At 54.6% G+C, this 20,749-nt stretch overlaps 1 protein-coding gene across 1 annotated transcript; it reads left to right on the forward strand.

Moving 5' to 3' along the window:
• The first annotated feature begins 846 nt into the window (after positions 1-846).
• Positions 847-19,259, forward strand: ZNF629 (zinc finger protein 629). The gene is given in 4 exon segments (XM_029058103.2): positions 847-1,083; positions 16,597-16,704; positions 16,922-18,735; positions 18,737-19,259. Coding segments are annotated over 4 exon segments (2,457 nt in total). The 5' UTR covers positions 847-1,031; the 3' UTR covers positions 19,220-19,259.
• The last annotated feature ends 1,490 nt before the right edge of the window (positions 19,260-20,749 follow it).

A 20,749-nucleotide genomic window follows, 5' to 3' on the forward strand; every position in this document is an offset into this window, starting at 1 on the left:
GCAGGAGGCGGGATTAGAACCCAGGTCCTCCTGACTCCCAGCCCGTGCTCTGTCCACTAGGCCACGCTGCTGTAGTTCCCCTCAAGGGCTTTTGGGGAGAAAATAGGCTTCATTTAATAATAATAATAATAATAATGTTGATATTTGTTAAGCACTTACTGTGTGCAGAGCACTGTTCTAAGCGCTGGGGTAGACATAGGGGAATCAGGTTGTCCCACATGGGGCTCACAGTCTTCATCCCCATTTTACAGATGAGGTAACTGAGGCCCAGAGAAGTGAAGTGACTTGCCCACAGTCACACAGCTGACAAGTGGCAGAGCTGGGATTCGAACCCATGACCTCTGACTCCCAAGCCTGGGCTCTTTCCACAGAGCCACGCTGGCTGACAATCACCCAGAACATGGGGAGAGAAGTAGACCAAAAAGAACGCTAGCTCAAAATGGGCAGGAGAAGAGGTCAGAGGAGGAGGGAGGAAGAGAAGGAATTGGCAAAGCAGCGTGGCCTAGTGGAAAAAGCCCGGGCCTGGTAGTCCAAGGTTCGAATCCCAGCTCCGCCTCCCGTCTGCTGCTTGACCTTGAGCCAGTCACTTCACTTCTCTGGGCCTCAGTTCGCTGATCTGTAAAATGGAGGTTAAGACCGCGAAGCCCCATGTGGGACAGGGACCGTGTCCAACCTGATTAGCTTGGATCCACCCCGGTGCTTAGTACAGTGCCCGACACACGGTAATCGCTTAACAAATACCCTACAAAATATTCAAAGGGAGGTCAAAGGGCTTGAGGAGATTGCATCCCCCTCCCCCATTCTTTCCCCCCTTAAGAGGGCAGAGGGCGAAACCGTGCTGGACTGCAGCAACTCAGACCCCTCTGTTCTTTCTGACAGAGACGGGGATCCGACCCTCCTCCGTGGACTGAGGCATCCTGACCGTGCGAGCCACCTGGCACCCTTCCAGCCGGTCCCGCTCAGCCTTCGGCGCCCAAGCCAGGAAGGAGGGCCACCCCAGGAGATGAGAGGATGGGAGAGGAGGGGAGAGGATGGGTCCCTTCGTCCCAGAGGGTGGCGATGGCACTGCTGACCAACAACTGAGTAAGTGAGCAGGGCAGCGGGGAAGAGGACGGGGGCGCCGGGAGCCCGGAGGACCTGGGCGGAAGGAGGCTGGGGCCTTGGGGAGCGGGAGCGGACGGACGCGGACGGACGGTCGGACGGAAATGAAGTCCGATGTCCCGCCCACAGAGAGCCTCTCTAGGAGCTGGTGGTTCTCTCCTCTCACTGGGAATAACCCTTTCCCTCCCACAAGCCAAGCCATCCTACCCCTCCTTCTTACCGCCTTTCTGATACCTCCATTCCTCAAAAGGGCCGCCTCCTTTTCCTCCCCACGGCCTTTCTCCTTGACCCCTAGGTTCCATCTTCGCTCCCCCGCGGATTTCACGTCAGGTTCTTTTGAATCAGATCGTAAGAGTTCCTTCACTTCACATTTCTGTTGCTTCAGACGTTACCGGCCACGCTTTCCTCCTCGAAACACTTTCTTGCCTTGGTTTCGAGGACCAGGCCCATCCTGGCTTTTTTCATCTCTGAAACTACACCTGAATGGGATAAAACCCACGTTTATTTAAAAATATATATATATCTCCCTATTCCTGAATTTCTTGATTCTTTTTCACACCAACCAGACAGGGATTGGGCAACATTAGAAATTATAATCTTGTGATTCTTTTGATGCTTTTTTTTTTTTAACTGAGTGACACCCCACCACCACCACCACCACCAACTAGCCTGCTACATGACTGTTGGCTCCTTTCCTCCACTTGCTGGGCTGCTGTTGGACCTTTTTTGCCATCCAGGATTTAAACCCTCACAATCCCATGTGTGACTTTTCAGTCTTTAGCATTAGTGACTCTACTTGGGACTCCTGAGGTGGACTGAGAGAATGCATGGTGCTGGGGAAGAAAGAAAGATCAAGGAAGCAGTGTGAACTAGTGGATAGTACATGAGCCTGCTACTTGTCTGCCGTGTGACCTTGGGCAAGTCACTTCTCTGTGTCTTGGTTTCCTCATATGTAAAATGGGGATTAAGACTGTGAGCCCAATGTGAGACAGGGACTGAGTCCAACCCGATTACCTTGTATCTATCCCGGCGCTTAGTACGGTGCCTGGCATATAGAAAGCACTTAAATAACATGATTGTTACTATTATTATATATATATCATGATCACATTGTTAAAATAATAATAATCAGCATGGCCTATAGAGTATAGGCCTGGAAGTCAGAGGACCTGGGTTCTAATCCCAGCCCTGCCACTTGTGTTCTCTATGAATTTGGGCAAGTCACAACTTCTCTGGGCCTCATTTTCCTCACCTGTAAAATGAGGATTCAATACCTGATCTCCTTCCGACTGAGAATAAGAGCCCCATATGGTATAGGAACTTGTGTCCGACCTGATTTACCTATATCTACCCCAGCACTTAGATCAGTGCTTTTTGTTTTAAAGGAATTTATTAAGGGTCTACTATGTGTCAAACACTGTTCTAAGCCCTGGGGTAGATACAAGTGAATTAGGTGGATACAGTCCCTATCCCACATGGGGCTCACAGTCTAAGTAGGAGAACTGAGGCACAGAGACGCGAACTGCCTAGGGTCAGACAGCAAGCATTTGGCAGAACTGGGATTAGAACCCATGTCCTCTAACTCTCAAGCCTGTCTTCTGTTTTGCTAGACCATGTTGCTTCTCTGTGCTTGACACACAGCAAATATTTGCCAAGTACTACTATTATCATTATTGTTAATGTTAAATAATAGAAAGGAATGTTTCTAGAAACATTACTTGGGAGCTGACCAAGGGGCTTCTGGGATCTAGGCCATGCAGTCCCTCACCTTCTTACCATTGGCTTCCGGGATCATCAGGACATCTTGCTAGGGCCCGGTGAGAACGTCCTCCCAAGCTGAAGCCTCGCTCCCTCTGGGAGGAGATTGGGGCTGGGGTGGCTGAAGCCCGGCATGAGCTGGCATAGCCTATCGCCCTGGGGCCTCAGACCCAGAAGGTCAGGTCAGGTCAAGCTATTACAAAACCTAGTCAGACCGCAAATCTCTTTTTGTGTTCACGGCCTGTGGAGAGCAGATAATATAATAATAGAAATAATAACTGTGGTATTTGTTAAGCACTTACTGTGTACTAAGCGCTGGGGTAGATGCAGAATAATTGGTTTGGGCACAATCCCTGAACCACAGAGGGCTCACAGTCTTAATCCCCATTTTACAGATGAGGTAACTGAGGCCCAGAGAAGTAAAGCGAGTCGCCCAAAGTCACGCAGCAGGCAAGTGGCACAGCTGGAATTAGAACCCAAGTCCTTCTGACTCCCGGTTCTGGGGCCTATCCACTAGGCCAAGCTGCTTCTCAGCTAAGGGCATGAACTGTGAGGGCATGGCTCTGTAGACCTATGGCTTTGTCCTGACCGCCCACTGAAGCATCCACATGTGCACAAACATCCGTGAGGGCGTCAGCGCCATCCCAAAGTGACGGCCCAGGCCCAGCCGCCGCTGCCCAAAGCCGTCGGCCTGGTGGAGATATGATCCGATTAGCTCGATCCCCAAGCTCGATTTGAGCCACCCAGGCAGGGACCCGAACCCAGCCTAACCTGCCAACTACCATGGGCCAAGGCCCACAGGGACGTGCTGCCCCAGAACCCTTTTCCTCCTGACCCCCGACCCCAACCCACCCCAGTGAGGATCCTGCGTCCACAGGGGACTAATGCCCCCCCCCCCGACCCTTGAAGGGTAATTTCCTTTCTGAGGTGATATAAAAGAACTTTAGGTGTTGGTGCCTTAGACATCACTTGCCTTCAGAGGACCCTTAAAGAACTTGTAAAATGCCTTTCCATGATGACCTGTTAAATTGTAGAAGGATCTCTCTCGCTCGCTCTCTCTCTCTCCCCCACCCTCTCTTTCTTTCTCCCAGAGGGAGTCTGAAAAAAGAGCATTCATTCTCTTGGAAAAGCAATGGATCAGATGCTAATGAGATTATTAAAATGGAGTGGTGATCTGTCATTTTAAGAGGGTCTTGTAAAAATCGTTAGAAATCGAGGAGGGGAATGAAAGGGAAAGTACCATGGGATGAGGTGAGGAGGAAGGCCCCGTGGGCGTATAGGAAACCATTCTGGAGGCTGGACAGGGCAAGGTCTTCTTTATCATCATTTTCTGTTCATAGCTGAGCATCTGCGGTGGATTATCCGTGCACAGGTGGAAATGTGTTGGGGTGAGAGAAACAACCTTTCTTTTTGGGGATGAGTTGTCAGAGTATGTCTGAAAGTACTTACTATGGGCCGGACACCATCACTCAATTGGTGGAATTTATCGAGAGCTTACTGTATGCAGAGCATGGTGCTAAGCAGTTGGGAGATAGAAGAGGATAGAGTCTGTAGACCCATGGGATGACCCCACCTGCTGTCCTGGGTCGTGGGCTCAAGATCTGAACCGGGGTGGGGACGGGCGCCATTGTGAGGAGGGAAAGGGGTGGATTCAGAAAATGCAGGGGAGGAAGATCAGCCTGTATTCCTAATTGGCCAAATGTGAGGGTCCCGTTATCCCAATCTCATGGGATTCGGTGAGCACCGATTCCCCATTTGCTGTGGCAGCAACATTCACTGAGCACCTCCCGCGAGCAGAATGCTGTACTGGGCACTGGGGAACATATAGGAGAAGTCAAAGGCACAGCTCATGCCCTCAAAGAGTTTATTATTGAGCAGCAGAGACAAGCAACCTGCCAGACATAAAGTAAGTAAAAACATAGATACAATTGACTAAAAACAGTAGGAGGCATATAAGGGGCAGATGTGTATGGGAGCTACTGAGCCGGGTGTATCCATGGTCTGCAGGATTTTGTTGATTTCAGTCAGTCCTGGGCCCCTTCAGCATGCGTCTTTCCAGATTGAAGAGTCTTAAATGCTCATTGTGGGCAGGGAACATGTCTACCGACTCTATTCTATTGTCCTCTCCCAAATGCTTAATGCAGTGCTCTGCACACATAAGCGCTCAATAAATATGACCGATCAATTGATTAACCTTTCTGTTTAGCCTCATAAGGAAGCTTCTCTATTTCCTCATCTCCCTTTGTCTCCCTACTGTTGTCTCTATTTCTCTCACTGCTTTTTCTGTTGCCTTACAATCCATTTTGGGGAAGTATTTTTTTTCTGCAATTGGTCCCGGTATAACGCCTTGAACACTTTAGAAGAAATTACTTTCTGCAGCTTCCTTCTTTCCATTTCCTCTCCCTTGGAGCACTGCAAGTCTGGTTTACTCCATTCCAGTTGGTCTGTCTGCTGCTCAGACCCTATGGCCTCTTACATGTTCTAAGCTTTACCAGCCTCTGGCCTCAACCCTCTCTCTTATCTTCAACTCATCTGACTCCTTTCCCTCGGCCTTCACCATGGTCACCTCCTCGGTTCTCAAGAAGTCCTCCCTTCCTCCCTGGGCCGACTTCAGCTTCCTTTCTCTCTTCCCTCCCTTTTTCATGCAAGCTTTAGTATCCATCTAGTCCCGCTGTCCCCTCTTCTCCTCCCCTCCTTCATCTGGCTCCCATTTGCACCATCCCACCACAGTTACTCTCTCTAAGGTCTTCAGTGATCTTCTCTCCTCCATGTAACTCTCCCATCACAGTGGACCACCAGCCTTCCTGTTTCCAAAGCCCAAATCCTTGGCATGATCCTTGATTCCTTGCTCTCCTGATTCTCACATCCAGTCTGTGGCTAAATCCTGACGGTTGTTCCTCCATGACATTTTCCGGATCTTCCCTTTCTTCTCCATCAGACAGTGGTACTCATAATAATAATCATCATCAAAAATAACCATGGTATTTGTTCAGCGCTTACTATGTGCCAGGCACTATATGAAACACTGGGGTTGAGACAAACAATTCAGGTTGGACACAGTCCCTATGGGGCTCATGGTCTTAATTCCCCTTTTAAGGATGAGGAAACTGAGACACAGAGAAATGACTTCCCCAAGGTCCCACAGCTGACAAATGGTGGAGCCAATATCGGGACCCAGGTCCTCTGACTCCCAGGCCCATGCTTTTTCCCTTAGGCCTTGCAGAGTGCTATTTATTGAGTGTGTGCTATGTGCAAAGCTCTGGGCTAAGCGCCTCTCCATCCAGATGGCCACCACTGCAGTCTGGGCACTTGTCTAACCCCACTGCTGGGTCAGCCTCCTCACAGGGTCTCCGTGCCTCCAGCCTCTCCCCCTTCCAGTCCATAATTCACTGTCCTCCTTGGATCATCTTTCTAAAATGTTCTACACACGTTCTCCCCTCTCTCAGAGCCGGGACCAGAGCCCAAGCATCCCGAGGCGCAAAGCTGCCCTCTTTCCACAGGACCAACAGTGAGATTAACATTGCAGTAACACCTGCATTAATTGGGGGTAGAGGGAGAAGAAGGAGAGTGGGAACGGAGGAGGAGCAGTGGGTAAAACTGTATAGGAAGATCTCCCGTCTCCATAGTGAGTTAGAGATGTTTATTTCTGTTAATGCCCGACTCCCCGACTTGACTGTAAACTCAGTGAATGTGCCCACCAACTCTGTTGTATAGTAGTCTCCCAAGCGCTTAGTACAGTGCTCTGCACATAGCACACAATAAATAATTGATTGACTGGAGGACATCTACTTTCATTCGAAGCATTTATTTCTTTAGTATAATGCAGCTGAATGTGACAGACTTCCTTACCGTGACTGGGAAGGTGTCTACCCACTCTGTTATAGTGAACTCTCCCAAGTGCTGAGTACAGTGCTCTGCGCACAGTAAATGCTCAATAAATACCATTGATGATGATGACTGTCCCTAGCTTCTCATCGCTTTCCCTTCATCTGTTCGCTAAAATCCCGAGCTGCCATTTTTTGTCCCGTCCCCACCTTCCTCACCATTCTTCGCTTCAATCTCCAGTCATAACCTCTTCCCATCAGCAGTTGATTTCTTTATGGCATTTGTTAAGCACTTACTTTGTGTCAGGCATTTTACTAAGCGCCGGAGTAGATACAAGCTAATCAGGTTGGACACATGGGGTTCACAGTCTTCATCTCCATTTTCCAGATGAGGGAACTGAGCCATAGAGAAGCGAAATGACTTGCCCAAGGCCACAGAGCAGACAGGTGGTGGAGCCACGATTAGAACTCAGATCCCTGTGACTCCCAGTCCGCCCGTTTCCCTAAAATTTTAGTCCAGGTTCTAGAAGGTGCTGTGCGGCCACGGTACCTGTCCGCTCCAGTGGACCATCCCAGAGCTTGGACTTCAGATCCCATCAGGGCCAGAAATGTTCCTGGGAGCTTAACATGGCACCCTCTCGCTCTCCTCTGGCCTGTACGTTCATCGTGGCAGAGCTCGCTGGGGCACGGTCGTATGCCGGCCACACCAGTGAGGAGTTATCAGGGGTCCCGGGGGACTGCTGAGTACCTCACTAGTTGTGGTGGGGTGGGAGGATGTTATAGGGATTTTATCTCCGTCAATCGTATGTATTGAGCACTTACCGTGTGCAGAGCACTGTATTAAGCCCTTGGGAGAGCACAATATAACAGACACATTCCTTGTCCACAATTGGGAGACAGACATTAGTGTAAATAAATAAAATTACGGATATGTACATAAGTGCCGTGGGGCTGAGGGGAGGGATGAATAAAGGGAGCAAGTCAGGGTGACAAAGAAGGGAGAGGGAGATGAGGAAAGGAGGTCTGGGTTAGGGAAAGGCCTCTTGGAGGAGATGGGCCTTTAATAAGGCTATGAAGGTGGGGAGGCTAATTGCCTGACGGATATGAATTGTCAGGGTGTTCCAGACCAGAGGCAGGACTTGGGCGGCAGGTCAGCGGCGAGGGAAACGAGATCGAGATTCAGTGAGAAGGTTGGCATTAGAGGAGTGACTTGTGTGGACTGAGTTGTAGGAGGAGAGTAGTGAGGTGAGGTAGGAGGGGTCTAGGCAATTGAATGCTTTAAAGCCGATTATCTGATACAACTTGATTGGTTCCCTACTGGAAACACTTTGAAAACTCAAATTAATCTTGAAAAAACATTTCAAATGGTTACAGTGGTGTTTATTAAGCGCTTACTTTGTGCCAGGCACTGTTCTAAGCGCTGGGGTATTTACAAGCTAATCAAGTTGGACACAGTGCCTGTCCCAAATGGAGCTCACAGTCTTAATCCCCATTTTATGGGTGAGGGAACTGAGGTCCAGAGAAATGAAGTGACTTGCCCAAGGACACACAACAGACAAGTGGCAGAGTGGGGATTAGAACCCAGGTCATAAGGAATCTCTCCAGCTAGGTAAGGAATTACAGTAAACTAACTCCTGGTTGCAGGACTTCAAGATAAGCAGATATGGGTAGTTATGACAAAATTTGGTCATGTGTGTGCGTTCAAGGGCGAGTGGCCATTTCCTAAATGCTTACCTCATCCGAATCTGGGTACATATGTGCAGGGTGCTTATAGAATGGTGATTTGACAAGAAGCAGCGTGGCTCGGTAGAAAAAGTGCGGGCTGGGGAGTCAGAAGTCATGGGTTCTAATCCCAGATCCGCCGCTTGTCAGCTGGGTGACTTTGGGCAAGTCACTTCACTTCTCTGGGCCTCAGTTCCCTCATCTGTAAAATGGGGGTGAAGATTGTGAGCCCCACATGGGATAACCTGATCACCTTGTATTCCCCCCCGCCGCAGCGCTTAGAACAGTGCTTGGCACATAGCAAGCGCTTAACAAATACCATCATTATTATTTTTATTATTATTTGCTGTGAGGAAAACCATCCAAGATATTGCTGCCATTGCTTAGCGGTAGCACGTAGAGGTTTCCCAACTGCACAGGGACGACGGACACCTCTTTTGGAGTGGGAGAACCTCCCAGAGGAAAAGTAGGGCCAAATTGGGCCATGACGGGATTACGGGTTTGTGAGACCTGGGGCAAGGAGATGTCATGGGGCCACTCCCCCTCCCACAGCCTGAGGGAATCAGTAATTACAGTTTTGACTGACCTAATTCATGAAGTAGACAAGCAGTCGTGGCCTAGTGGATAGAGCCTGGGCCCGGGAGTCATAAGGACCTGAGTTCTTAGTCCCGCTCCACCTCTTGTCTGCTGTGTGTCCTTGGGCAAGTCACTTCATTTCTCTGGACCTCAGTTCCCTCATCTGTAAAATGGGGATTAAAACCGTGAGCCCCCTGTGGGCCAGAGACTGTGTCCAACCTGATTAGCTTGGATCCACCTCAGCGCTTAGTACATCACCTGGCACAGAGAAAGCGATTAACAGATACCATTAAAAAAAAAAGTAGAGAAGCAGTCGTGACCTAGTGGATAGAGCCTGGGCCTGGGAGTCAGAAGGATCTGGGTTCCAATCCCGGCTCTGCCACTTGTCTGCTGCGTGACCTTAGGCAAATCACTTCCTTTTTCTGGGACCACAGTTCCCTCATCTGTAAAATGTGGATTAAAACCATGAGCCTCACGTGGGACATAGACTGTGTCCAACCTGATTAGCTTTTCCACCCCAGCGTTTAGTACAGTGCCTGGCACATAGACAATGCTTATCGGATACCATTAAAAAAGTGACGGCCCTCTCTTTTAAAAGTTTTAGGGTATCTTCCATCCGTGGTTTGAGGTTGAACACAGCCTACTAAATGGCGAAAAGTTAAATTTTCTATAGGTGGTAGTATTTTTGTTCTGACTATTTGATTGCTTTGGCGGAGGCCACACCGAGCCGAAGTGTGGCCCCTGTGCCCAAAACCCACCCCACCCAGACCGCGTCAACACTGACCACAGGAAGTAGAGGGCTGACCGGTTTTCGGGTTCACTTGTTCCAAGTAGACAGGCCAAGAGGATTTTGGGGCCTCCAATTACTGGTTGGGGTCTCTACCTGGAGGAAAATCAATCCATCTGCACCATTTGTTGAGCACTTATACCGGGCCAAACACTGTACTAAGCGCTTGGGTGAATAAAGTAGAGGGAGTAGGCACGTCCTCAAGGAGCAAATCAACAAAATAAATGCTCCGATGCTCCTCTCGACTCATATCTCTCATTCGACCCACATATTTAATCTGCCGCCATCTCCTTCACTTCGGTCCCACCTTCACATCGCTAAAATCCACCCTTTCCTCTCCATCCCAACTGCACCCCGTTCATATGTGCATCCTATACTGCCTGAATTACCACATCAGCCTCCTTGCTCCTAGCCTCCCGTCTCTCCCCACACCAGTCCATTCTTCACCCTGCTGGCCGGATCATTTTTCTAAAAAAAAGTTCAATCCATGTCTCCCCGCTCCTCAGAAACTTCCAGTGATTGCCCATCCATCTCTGCATCAAACAGAAATTATTTTACCATTGGCTCTAATGCACTCACCTTAGTCCCTCCTATCTTACCTAGCTGCTCTCCTAATACAACCCAGCACGCTCACTCCGCACCCGTAACACCAACCTACTCACTGGACCTTGATCTCATCCGTCTGACCACCGATTCCCCACCCACATCCTACTTCTGGCCTGGAACAGCCTCCCCCTTCATATCTGGCTGACCAGCACCCTCCTCTCCTTCGAAACTTTATTAAAATCACATCTGCCCCAAGAGGACTGTTGCTTTGTACTTTCCCAAGCACTGAGTACAGTGTTGAGGGCACAGTAAGCGCTCAATCGGTATGACTGACCGATCGATATTGAGCAGTGGGCAGAGAGGTGTGGAAAGAAGGCAGTAAGTGCTTTTTAGCCTTTCAGCATGAGTCTGAGGCTCCAAATTCAGGATTCGGGTGGGTCTGGACCGGTCATCTTAATGGACCTGTCCCCCCGCCACCCTCTGCCAGAATTCCCTCTTCCCCTCTTCTCTAGAGTTTGTGTACCCACATTTCTTTTCCTGCACAACCTCTTCTTTTTTATGGTATTTGTGAAGTGCTTACTATATGCCAGGCACTGTTCTAAGCACGGGGGTAGATACAAGCTAATCAGGTCAGGCGCAGTCCCTGTCCCACTTGGGGCTCACGGTCTTCATCTCCATTTTGCAGATGAGTCATGGAGGCCCAGAGAAGTGAAGCGACTCACCTAAGGTCACACAGCAGACAAGTAGCAGAGCTGGGATTAGAACCCAGGTCCTTCTGACTCCCAGGCCCAGGCTCTAACCACTAGGCCACGCTGCCTCCTTCCCCAACTGGAGCCCTTTCTAGCCCTGGGAAAGGAGCTGCTGGAGAGGGCGACGAACGAGGGACAGTGAGGGGTTGGGATTCCGCAGGTAAATCACCCAATGACCCAGCTGGCCCACTCCATCATCCCACAGACTGACAGTTGTTAAAAAAAACAAAACCAAGGCCAAAGGAGAGAGGGGTCTCCACAATGTAGCCATTCAGGATGTAGGAGAAAAACAGAGACCCCTGAATCTCTATATGCCTTTTTTGGGGGGGTGTGGGGTGGGTATTTGTTAAGCACTTACTAGGTGCCGAGCACTGTTTCAAACACTGAGGTAGATACAAATCAATCAGGTCAGACACAATCCCTGTCCCACATGAGGCTCTCAGTCTAGGAGGGAGAACGGGTATTGAATCCCCATTGGCAGGTGAGGAAACTGAGGCCTAGAGAAGTTAAACAACTCTCCCAAAGTCACACGGCAGGCAAGCAGCGGAGTGGGATTAGAAACCCACATCCTCTGACTCCCAGGCCTGTGCCCTTTCCACTAGACCACACTGTTTCCCATCTTATCTTATTTTACCTTACCCGCCTCCCTGTGGATGCCAACGGGGTCCCCAATTTATTGATGAGGATACTGAGGCCTAAATAGGATGTGGTTCACCCAGAGTTTCCCAGCAGACTCCAGTGGCAGGGCTGGGACTAGAACCCCGGTGTCCTGACTCCTGGGCCCGTGGTATTTTCCCTCGGCCATCTCTCGTCCCCCACAGGGTCCACACCTGCAGGAACACGAGGCTCTCGTTGCCTAGCAGCTAGGAGATCCAAACCCCGTTAACACTCCCTTTCACTGTTCCAAGCGAACCGTGGCCTAGTGGATAGAGCCCAGGCCTGGGAGCCAGGGGACCCGGCTTCTCATCCCGTCTCCGCCACTTGGCTGCCGCGTGACCTCAGGCAAGTCACTTCCCCTCTCTGCCCCTAGTTTCTGTAACTGCAAAATGGGGATTCAATCTCTGCTCTCCTTCCTATTTAGACAGCGAGCCCCGTGTCGGCCGGGGACCGTGTCCGACCTTATCTTGTGTTCACCCCAGTGCTTGACACACAGTAAGCGCTTAACAAATACCATTTGAGAGTTAAAAAAGAAGAGGAAGAGGCTCTCCCCCAATAGTTAGGAGGAGCTCAGGGCCCAGTCAGTCACAGCGCTGCCGGAGAGGACGTGTTAGCAAGAAACCCCAGGGCCGAAATTGTAAAGGAGTTGACAAGACCCTGAGGTGGCAAAGAAGACTCCCCCCAGTCACTGATAACTGCCGGGGCAAAGACCAGGCGGGTTTGTGCGCGCGCACCCAAACTCACACTTGCACAGACCCAGAGCCGCAGAAAACAAAGGGGAGGAGGTTCTCCACAAGTCCCAGCGCCTGGCGTGGCCAGGGAGGAAGCTTTCCAATTCAGACCCACAGAGCCCGGGGTCGGAGGGTCGGGAAGGGGCCGAAGGGCCAGCCGAACACGCGGCAGAAAAAGGTCCGGTGACGTTAGTCGCCTCAGGCTTTTTGGAGCATTTCTGCCGTCCGCTTGAGCTGACGAGTATTCAGAACCACCACCCCCGAAACGCTCCCGGTTCATCCCCGCTTCTTTCCCACAGTAAATCGATAGCAAATCAATAGTATTTATTGAGCACTTACTGTGTGTGGAACTGAGGAATCCTTTTCTCCCGAGCCCTCGGATCTCTCCAGACCCCGCTCCCTTCCCCAAGCCCAGGTGTCATATTGCTGTCCTCCCGAAACCACCTCATTCTCTGAATCCCGGGTTTCCTGACCCCGGCTCCCGCCTCCAGCCCCAGCCGTTTTTCTCCTTGTCTAAATGCTCTTGGAAATGAAAACAAAACCAAACGAGAGAGTAAAGCCGAGTCGCCCCTGGAAAAACCAAGACCACGGGGCCAGATATCGGCCCTTCTCTCCAACGCGCTTCCCGCATCCCGCTCCCATCTGAGAAGTGGAACTCCATGAGGCGTTATCTTTGGGAGTGGAGTTTCTGCCTGAGGCAGCCAGCCTCCAGCTCCCACCCCAGCCTCTGCCATCCTCTCAGAAGGCAGACGTCCTGTTCCGCGGCCCCCGGCTCTCCGTGCTTCCTCTTTTTTCCGGTATCGCGGGCAGCGAGGGGTTAAATCCCATAGAGCTGGCGCTCCAACTCCAGGCTAGAGGGGCCCGGGAAGCTGGGGTCACTTCCTGCTCCGTCCCAGTCACCCTGAACTGGTCCCCGGGTCCTCAGACTGGGATCGCCCCCCTTGAGAAAGACCCCGGAGTCATCAACATCCAGCCAACACCCAGAGACACGCCACTTAGGGGGTTAAGTCCCCTGGGGCTAAATCCCCATCTTTGGCTTCTCCCAGCCCCCCAGAGCCGTGAGTCGGGGACGCCTGGGTTCATGGGAAGGGGGGGAGGGGTGGCCTAGAGGGACCCAAGAGGCCTACCGGGGAGACAATGGAAGTCGGGAGGACTGGGAAGCAGGACACCAGGGTCCTGGAGGGTGCATCCTTCCCTCCCCGCTCCCCAGCCAGTAGGCTCCTAGGGGTTTTTGTGAAGGGGCCAAGGGCGGCGGGGAGGGAGGGAGGAGGAGAGGGAGGGGGAAACCCAGAGTGAGTGGTAAAGGATTCTGGGAAGGGAGCAAGGGTCTGGGCTGGGGAAAAGACCAAAAGCGTGGGGCATTCTGGTCAAGGGGAAAGAGACTTTAATAGGAGAGATGGGGCTAGAGGGCAGAGCCCCTCTGGCCCGAGTGCGGGAAATGGAGCCTGGAGGGAGAGAGGCGAGGCAGGGTGCTGGAAGCCGAACGGGTCTGACCCGAGGACAGAAAGGAGAAGAGCTGAGGGGTCGGGATGCTTGGCTCGCGGAGATGTGTGGGAGAAAGCGCCAGGGATTGGGAGACTGAGCGAGGGGCAAGAGAGCGGGTGACCCTCACTGTAATCTCAGGGTCACCCTGGGCCGGTCCCTTCTCTTTGTTCCTCAGTTTTCACCCTCTGAAATAAGGGGGTAGGGCCTTTTCCCCTGAATATAGGCCCCCCCCCCCCACGTCTCTCTCTCAGGCTCTTCAGCTTGGGTCTGTTTTAGTGACAGAGGGGAGGGATTTCAGGAGTTTGGGGACCACTGGAGAGAGGAAGCAGAGAAATATAGTCATTCGGTGGAATCGATCGAGTGTCTCTTGCGTGCAGAGCGCCGTAGTCAGCACTTGGGAGAGTACAATAGAATTGGTAGACACAAGCCCTGCCCACAAGGAGCTTACGGTCTATAGGGGGAAGCAGACACTAAAACAGAATCCGGACGGGGAAAAAAGGAGAGTCATCTAAGTGGCTGTGTTCTCTCAGTCCAACAGCGTTAAAGTCCCTGGCGACATGAACCCTGGCCAGTCTCCTGGGGGGGCCCTCCTGGCTTTCAGACCTCCAGGGTTCCTTCCATTCAACTTTTTCCTTTCCCCCCGTGAATTGCTGGGAAACCGTGCCTCAGCCTTCTTGGGTTCTCGGGGATATATCTTCCACACGACACTGCCCCCGAGAGCCAAGCAACGATTCGTTTAGAGACTCCTTCCCCGGCCTGTGCTTTGGCCCGGTCAGACTCCTCCTCAGACCTTCCGATCACTCCCCGTCTCCCGGCACCACTGCCCTTCCCTCGGAAAGGAGAAATTGGAGGGCTTTGGCAGGGAGGGTCTCATTCTAAGCTCTCTCCTCTTCCTAGTGGTCAAATTTCCATCCTTCCCGTTACCAAGGGAAACTCGTCTCTTTGCTTCTTGCCCTATGTGAAGTTGGAAAACGTCCCCGAAAGACTTTCAGTGGAGCCCTTCCATTTCCCCTCAGCCTTTTATTCTCTGACCTCAGTCTTCCCAGCGCCTTTGCCCAACTCCATCCCTCGCCCTTTCCTTATTTCTCTCTCCAGGCCTCTCTCCACTCCCTCTCTGAGGTTGGGGGTACGGAACTGGTGCCAGAACTCCAGCTTAGTTCTCAGCAGAACTCACTACACTATGGCGAGAACCTCTTTCTCTCATTTTTTCAACAACAGCTAGTGGACCACTCCACTTCCTGGATCCTTTCCCTATTTCCTTCCGGAGATCCAGCTCTTCTAGAGCCTGAAACCGGACTTGCTGGGTTGTGTCGAGGACAATCAGTAGAACGTTAGCTTCTTGAGAGCGAGACTGGCTCTTCTTTTTATTGTATTCTCACTTGGGCTTAGTACCGCGCCCGGCACCCGCTGAGCATTCGATAAATACAAACGGGTGAACGAACAGACGGATGGATGGCTAGATGGGTGGATGGATGGCTAGATGGGTGGATGGATGAACGAATGGCCGAAAACTCACTTGGAGCAACAGAGCTCTCGGAGGAGAACTGAAAAAGCTAAATTTAAACCTCAGCAGAAAAGTTTCGGTGGAGCTCTGGGAGGAGGATGACAGGAGAGAGACCTCCTGTGCTTAGTTACACAGGTTTGGATTTCAGTGGACCCTGGCCCTTATGCCCCATTTTGACTCCACAGGTCATCCCAGCCCTCCCGTCTTCCAGCTCAAACCGTCCTTCCCTTCCTCCCTGCCTCCCTCAGCCTAGCCCGCTGACTGGGGGAGCACTCTCTTTTCCGAGACCACTCCAGGGGTAGTAATCCCTCAGTTTCCCACAGACGGGCATTCCCATAATCGGGAAACTCTTTCTGAGGTCCAACCGCTGTCTTTCCAGCTGCACTGTCCCACTCCGTTCGGTTCTGGGCCCCCCTCAAAGGCCGGCTTACCTTACAATCCCGGAGTCTGGGCTCAGGCCCCGTCCCGCTCCGCTGGGGCGGAGGGCCGGCGATTGGCCTCTGGCTGCTTGCTGGAGTGGCCCGGCGCCTCTCCGCGCTCAGGTGCCCGGGGAGGGCGCTCGGCGGGTGGGAATCCGGTCCTCCTCAGGAAAAATGTCCCTTTTAACCCTTCATGGACAGGAGCTCGCTCTGCCCTCTCCAGCATCCAGCAGAGAAGAGTTTATTGGCTTTAATTAGCAGCCCCATTAAGGAGGAAAATTAGAGCCATAACAAGCTTCCCCTGATTAGTGAAATAACAGGTTTCCCCTGACCCATTTCCCAGCCCCCGGGCGTCCCTGGCTAGGGGAACCAGCTCCCGCCCCTCTGGGCGGCCCTCCATGCCCGGATGCCTTGGGTTCAAAGTGTTTATGTCTGACGAGCTTTTAATTGGGCTTTTCTCATTTCCCTTAATCATCTCTGGAGGATGGTTCTCCCTCCTGTGGCGACGAGAGAAATTAAGGCCCAGAGAGCTGGGGAGGGGCCCAGGAGGAGAGACCAGACAGGGACGGGAGAGGAGGCGGGGATGGGGGAGAGAGAGAAACGGAGGCCCGAAGAGAGGGACAGCCGGAGATGCCCCTCGCCTGGGGACTCTCCCAACTCCCAGCCCAGAGAGGCGTCCCGCAGGTGGGCCAAGCGTCCGGCCCCCCAACACGTTTCTCCTTCGTCTCCTTCCCCAGGGTCCCCAGTGGCCACAGCGGGACCGATCCCGGGGATGGAGCGAGGGGCAGAGCTGTGGGGCCCGGAACTCCGGGGCTCCGAGGACGGCCTGGGAGATGGTGCCGCAGGTGAGCGGGCGGGGACGGCCGGGGACGAGGGCCGGGGCGGGGGACCCGGGAGCTCGAGGAGAAGGACGGGGTGGGGGTCTCGTCGGAAGGTGAGGGGAGCGGGGCCCGGTGGGAGGAGGCGCCGGCAGGGGGTGAGAACCCCGGGTTCCAGGTGGGGACAAGGACCGGATGCTCCTCCCGCCCTCTCCCCTCTCCCTCTCTCTCCCCCGCCCCGCAGGAGCCGGGAGCCATAACGAGGAGGGGGACGGTCCCCCGTGGGGAGGATCCGGGGCCGGGACGCCCCCAGGGGACCCGCTCCCCGGCCCCGACCCGAAGGACCCCGCAGAGCCGCCCCAGGGGGGAGCGCCCCCGGCGGACTGGGCCAAGGCCTGCGAGCCCGGCTGGCAGTGGGGGACCCTGGCCTCCTGGGCCGGGGGCGCCGGGGGAGCGCCGGCGGGGGGCGCGGCCGGCGGGGGCGAGCCGGGCCTGCGGGAGCTGGTCCGGGGCCGCCCGGCCGGGGGCGACAAGCCATACATCTGCAACGAGTGCGGCAAGAGCTTCAGCCAGTGGTCCAAGCTGCTGCGGCACCAGCGCATCCACACGGGCGAGCGGCCCAACACCTGCTCTGAGTGCGGCAAGAGCTTCACCCAGAGCTCGCACCTGGTGCAGCACCAGCGGACCCACACGGGCGAGAAGCCCTACAAGTGCCCGGACTGCGGCAAGTGCTTCAGCTGGAGCTCCAACCTGGTGCAGCACCAGCGGACCCACACGGGCGAGAAGCCCTACAAGTGCACCGAGTGCGAGAAGGCCTTCACCCAGAGCACCAACCTCATCAAGCACCAGCGGTCGCACAGCGGCGAGAAGCCCTACAAGTGCGGCGAGTGCCGGCGGGCCTTCTACCGCAGCTCGGACCTGATCCAGCACCAGGCCACGCACACGGGCGAGAAGCCCTACAAGTGCGGCCAGTGCGGCAAGCGGTTCGGCCAGAACCACAACCTGCTGAAGCACCAGAAGATCCACGCCGGGGAGAAGCCCTACCGCTGCACCGAGTGCGGCAAGAGCTTCATCCAGAGCTCCGAGCTGACCCAGCACCAGCGCACGCACACGGGAGAGAAGCCCTACGAGTGCCTGGAGTGCGGCAAGAGCTTCGGCCACAGCTCCACCCTCATCAAGCACCAGCGCACCCACCTGCGCGAGGACCCCTTCAAGTGCCCCGTCTGCGGCAAGACCTTCACCCTCAGCGCCACCCTCCTCCGCCACCAGCGCACCCACACGGGCGAGCGCCCCTACAAGTGCCCCGAGTGCGGCAAGAGCTTCAGCGTCAGCTCCAACCTCATCAACCACCAGCGCATCCACCGCGGCGAGCGCCCCTACGTCTGCGCCGACTGCGGCAAGAGCTTCATCATGAGCTCCACCCTCATCCGCCACCAGCGCATCCACACGGGCGAGAAGCCCTACAAGTGCCCCGACTGCGGCAAGAGCTTCATCCGCAGCTCCCACCTCATCCAGCACCGGCGCACCCACACGGGCGAGAAGCCCTACAAGTGCCCCGACTGCGGCAAGAGCTTCAGCCAGAGCTCCAACCTCATCACCCACGTGCGCACCCACATGGACGAGAACCTCTTCGTCTGTCCCGACTGCGGCAGGGCCTTCGCCGACGCCGCCGAGCTGCTCCGCCACCGGCCCAGCCACGGGGGCGCCCGGGCCCCGGGGGACGAGGCCGGCGGGCCCCGCGGCGGGGGCTCGCCCTCCGCCCCGCCGCCCCCCGGGGCCAAGCCCCACAAGTGCCTGGTCTGCGGCAAGGGCTTCAACGACGAGGCCATCTTCGCCCAGCACCAGCGCGTCCACATCGGGGAGAACCCCTACCCCTACCCGCGCCCCGCCGCCGGGGCCGGGCCCGGAGCCGACCCCTTCCGCGGCCTCGCCGGGGACTCGGACCCGCCGCCCCCCGCCGGGCCCTACATCTGCTCCCACTGCGGCGACGGCTTCGCGGACCGCGCCCTGCTCCTCCAGCACCAGCTCGCCCACGGCTTGCCCGAGGGCCGGCGGGGGGGGCGGCCGGGGAAGCCCCGGGGACGGGGCCGACCCCGGCCCGGCCGGGAGGCCCTTCGGGTGCCCCCAGTGCGGGAAGGCCTTCGGCCACGGCTCGGAGCTCCTGCACCATCAGCGGAGCCACCACGGGACCCCCGAGGCCGGGAAGACCTTCTCCTCCGTCCTCCTGGAGCACCTCAAGAGCCCCCTGGGGGCCCGGCCCTACAGCTGCTCGGACTGCGGGGCCTCCTTCCTCGACCGCCTGGCCCTCGTCCGTCACCAGGAGAGCCACGCCCGAGAGGGGGCCCCCGATCGGCCCGCCGGGACCCCCGGCCACCCGGACGGGGAGGCGGTCCACCAGGGCGAGGACGGCGGCCCCCCGGGGGACGTCCCCAAGACCCACCCGGGCGAGAAGCCCTACGTCTGTCCCGAGTGTGGGGAGGGCTTCACGGAGACCGCCACGCTGGCCCTCCACCGCCACAGCCACCCCGGGCTCGCCCAGTGAACGCCAGTTTGGGCCGGTGGCGGTGGTGGGGGTGGGGGGTTGCCGGGGGGGAGAGGGGGAGAGCCTATCCCCCACCCCCAGCCCCACCCCGCGACCGTCGAGTGGGCGGCCCCTCCCCCGCCCGGGGAGGGGAAGAACGCCCTCCAAGATCCAGGAGGGGAGAACCCTATAAGGCTGGAGAGGAAGAACTGTCGGGGTGGAGGCCCCTATAAATAATGTAGGAAAAAAACAACCCTATAAGTTCGTAGCAGAAGAAAACCCTGTAAACTGTAGTGGGGCAGAAAAACAAAACAAAACAAAAAAAGAACCCTGTAAAACTTAGGAAGAGAGCTCGGTGGGACTCGAGACGGGAAAACCCTACAAACCCGTAGGGGCAACCAAACCCTTTGAAACGCTGGTGAAAATTTTTGACAATCCTGTAGCGTTGGGGTGGGGGAAAGGGGCCGGGGGGAAATGCTCTGAACCTGTGGGGTCGAGAGGGGATTTGCCCAAAACAACGTTCAAGTGGTAGAACAAACCCCCACCCCCACGCAACAGTCAAGGAGGAACTCTTTTCAGGCTTTGGGAGAGCAGCTCTAGAGAAGGAGGGGAGAATTCACGTCGCTCTCCAAAGTGGTAACTGGGAAGATGGCAGAGGATTAGTCAGTGAAAATTCCGATTCAGTGTTTGGGAGAAGATTCTGAAACACCGTGCGAAAAGGAATCTGCTAAAGAGCAGTAGACACCAGGAAATTCCCAGGAGAAAAAAATCTTTCCTTATTAGCCTGCCGTGGAGGAAAAAAAAACAAAACGTAGGAAAGTGTGGGAGGGGAGTAGAGGAAAAAGAATCTTAAGAAATGCAAGGGGAAATGTCTTCTAAAGTAGAAGGAAAAGCCCTAGAAATACTAGAGAGGGAATTTCTATCAACCCGTAACCCCTGCCCGCCCCCTCGTACCACCCCCTACCAACACTGTACGGGGAGGTGGTACGCAATCTTGGGGAAAACATCTTTTGAGAGGGAAATCCTTTTTTTAAAAAAAATGGTTTTAGAAAAAGACTCTGTAGTGTAAAAACCATACAAATCTGGGGTTGGTGGCGGGAATTGCCATTAACCATCTGGAAAACGTAGGATTGTTAAGAAAACTGATTAAGTTTTAGGGAAAAATTTGGATTTTTAGAGAAAACCGTAGAAAACTGCTGGTTGTTCCTCTTCTCATCCTGGGAGACTAGGAGGGCAGGAAGATGGCATTCAAGTGAGAAACTTGGAGCCCCCCCCCAGGGATAGTCCCATGGGCAAGGCGGGGGCCGGTGGCGGGTTGGGGGGGCCGGTGGTCTCTCCCGTTCTGAGATCTTCAAGGGAGGAGACTCCACACCCCCCATCGGCCCTCGGCCCGTACGTCTCTCCCTCCTCCTACGTAGGAAATTCTCCCCTTGGCCCCGCTGCCATCTCTCTGGCAGTTCAACATCACCTTTCGGAGGAGAGTGGAAAGCTTCCAGCTCTCTGCTGTTTGTAGAACTGGGACTAGAGGAGGGCATGAAGAACAGAAATCCG

This window comes from Ornithorhynchus anatinus, chromosome 2 (assembly GCF_004115215.2).
Source record: "Ornithorhynchus anatinus isolate Pmale09 chromosome 2, mOrnAna1.pri.v4, whole genome shotgun sequence".
Lineage (NCBI taxonomy): Eukaryota > Metazoa > Chordata > Mammalia > Monotremata > Ornithorhynchidae > Ornithorhynchus > Ornithorhynchus anatinus.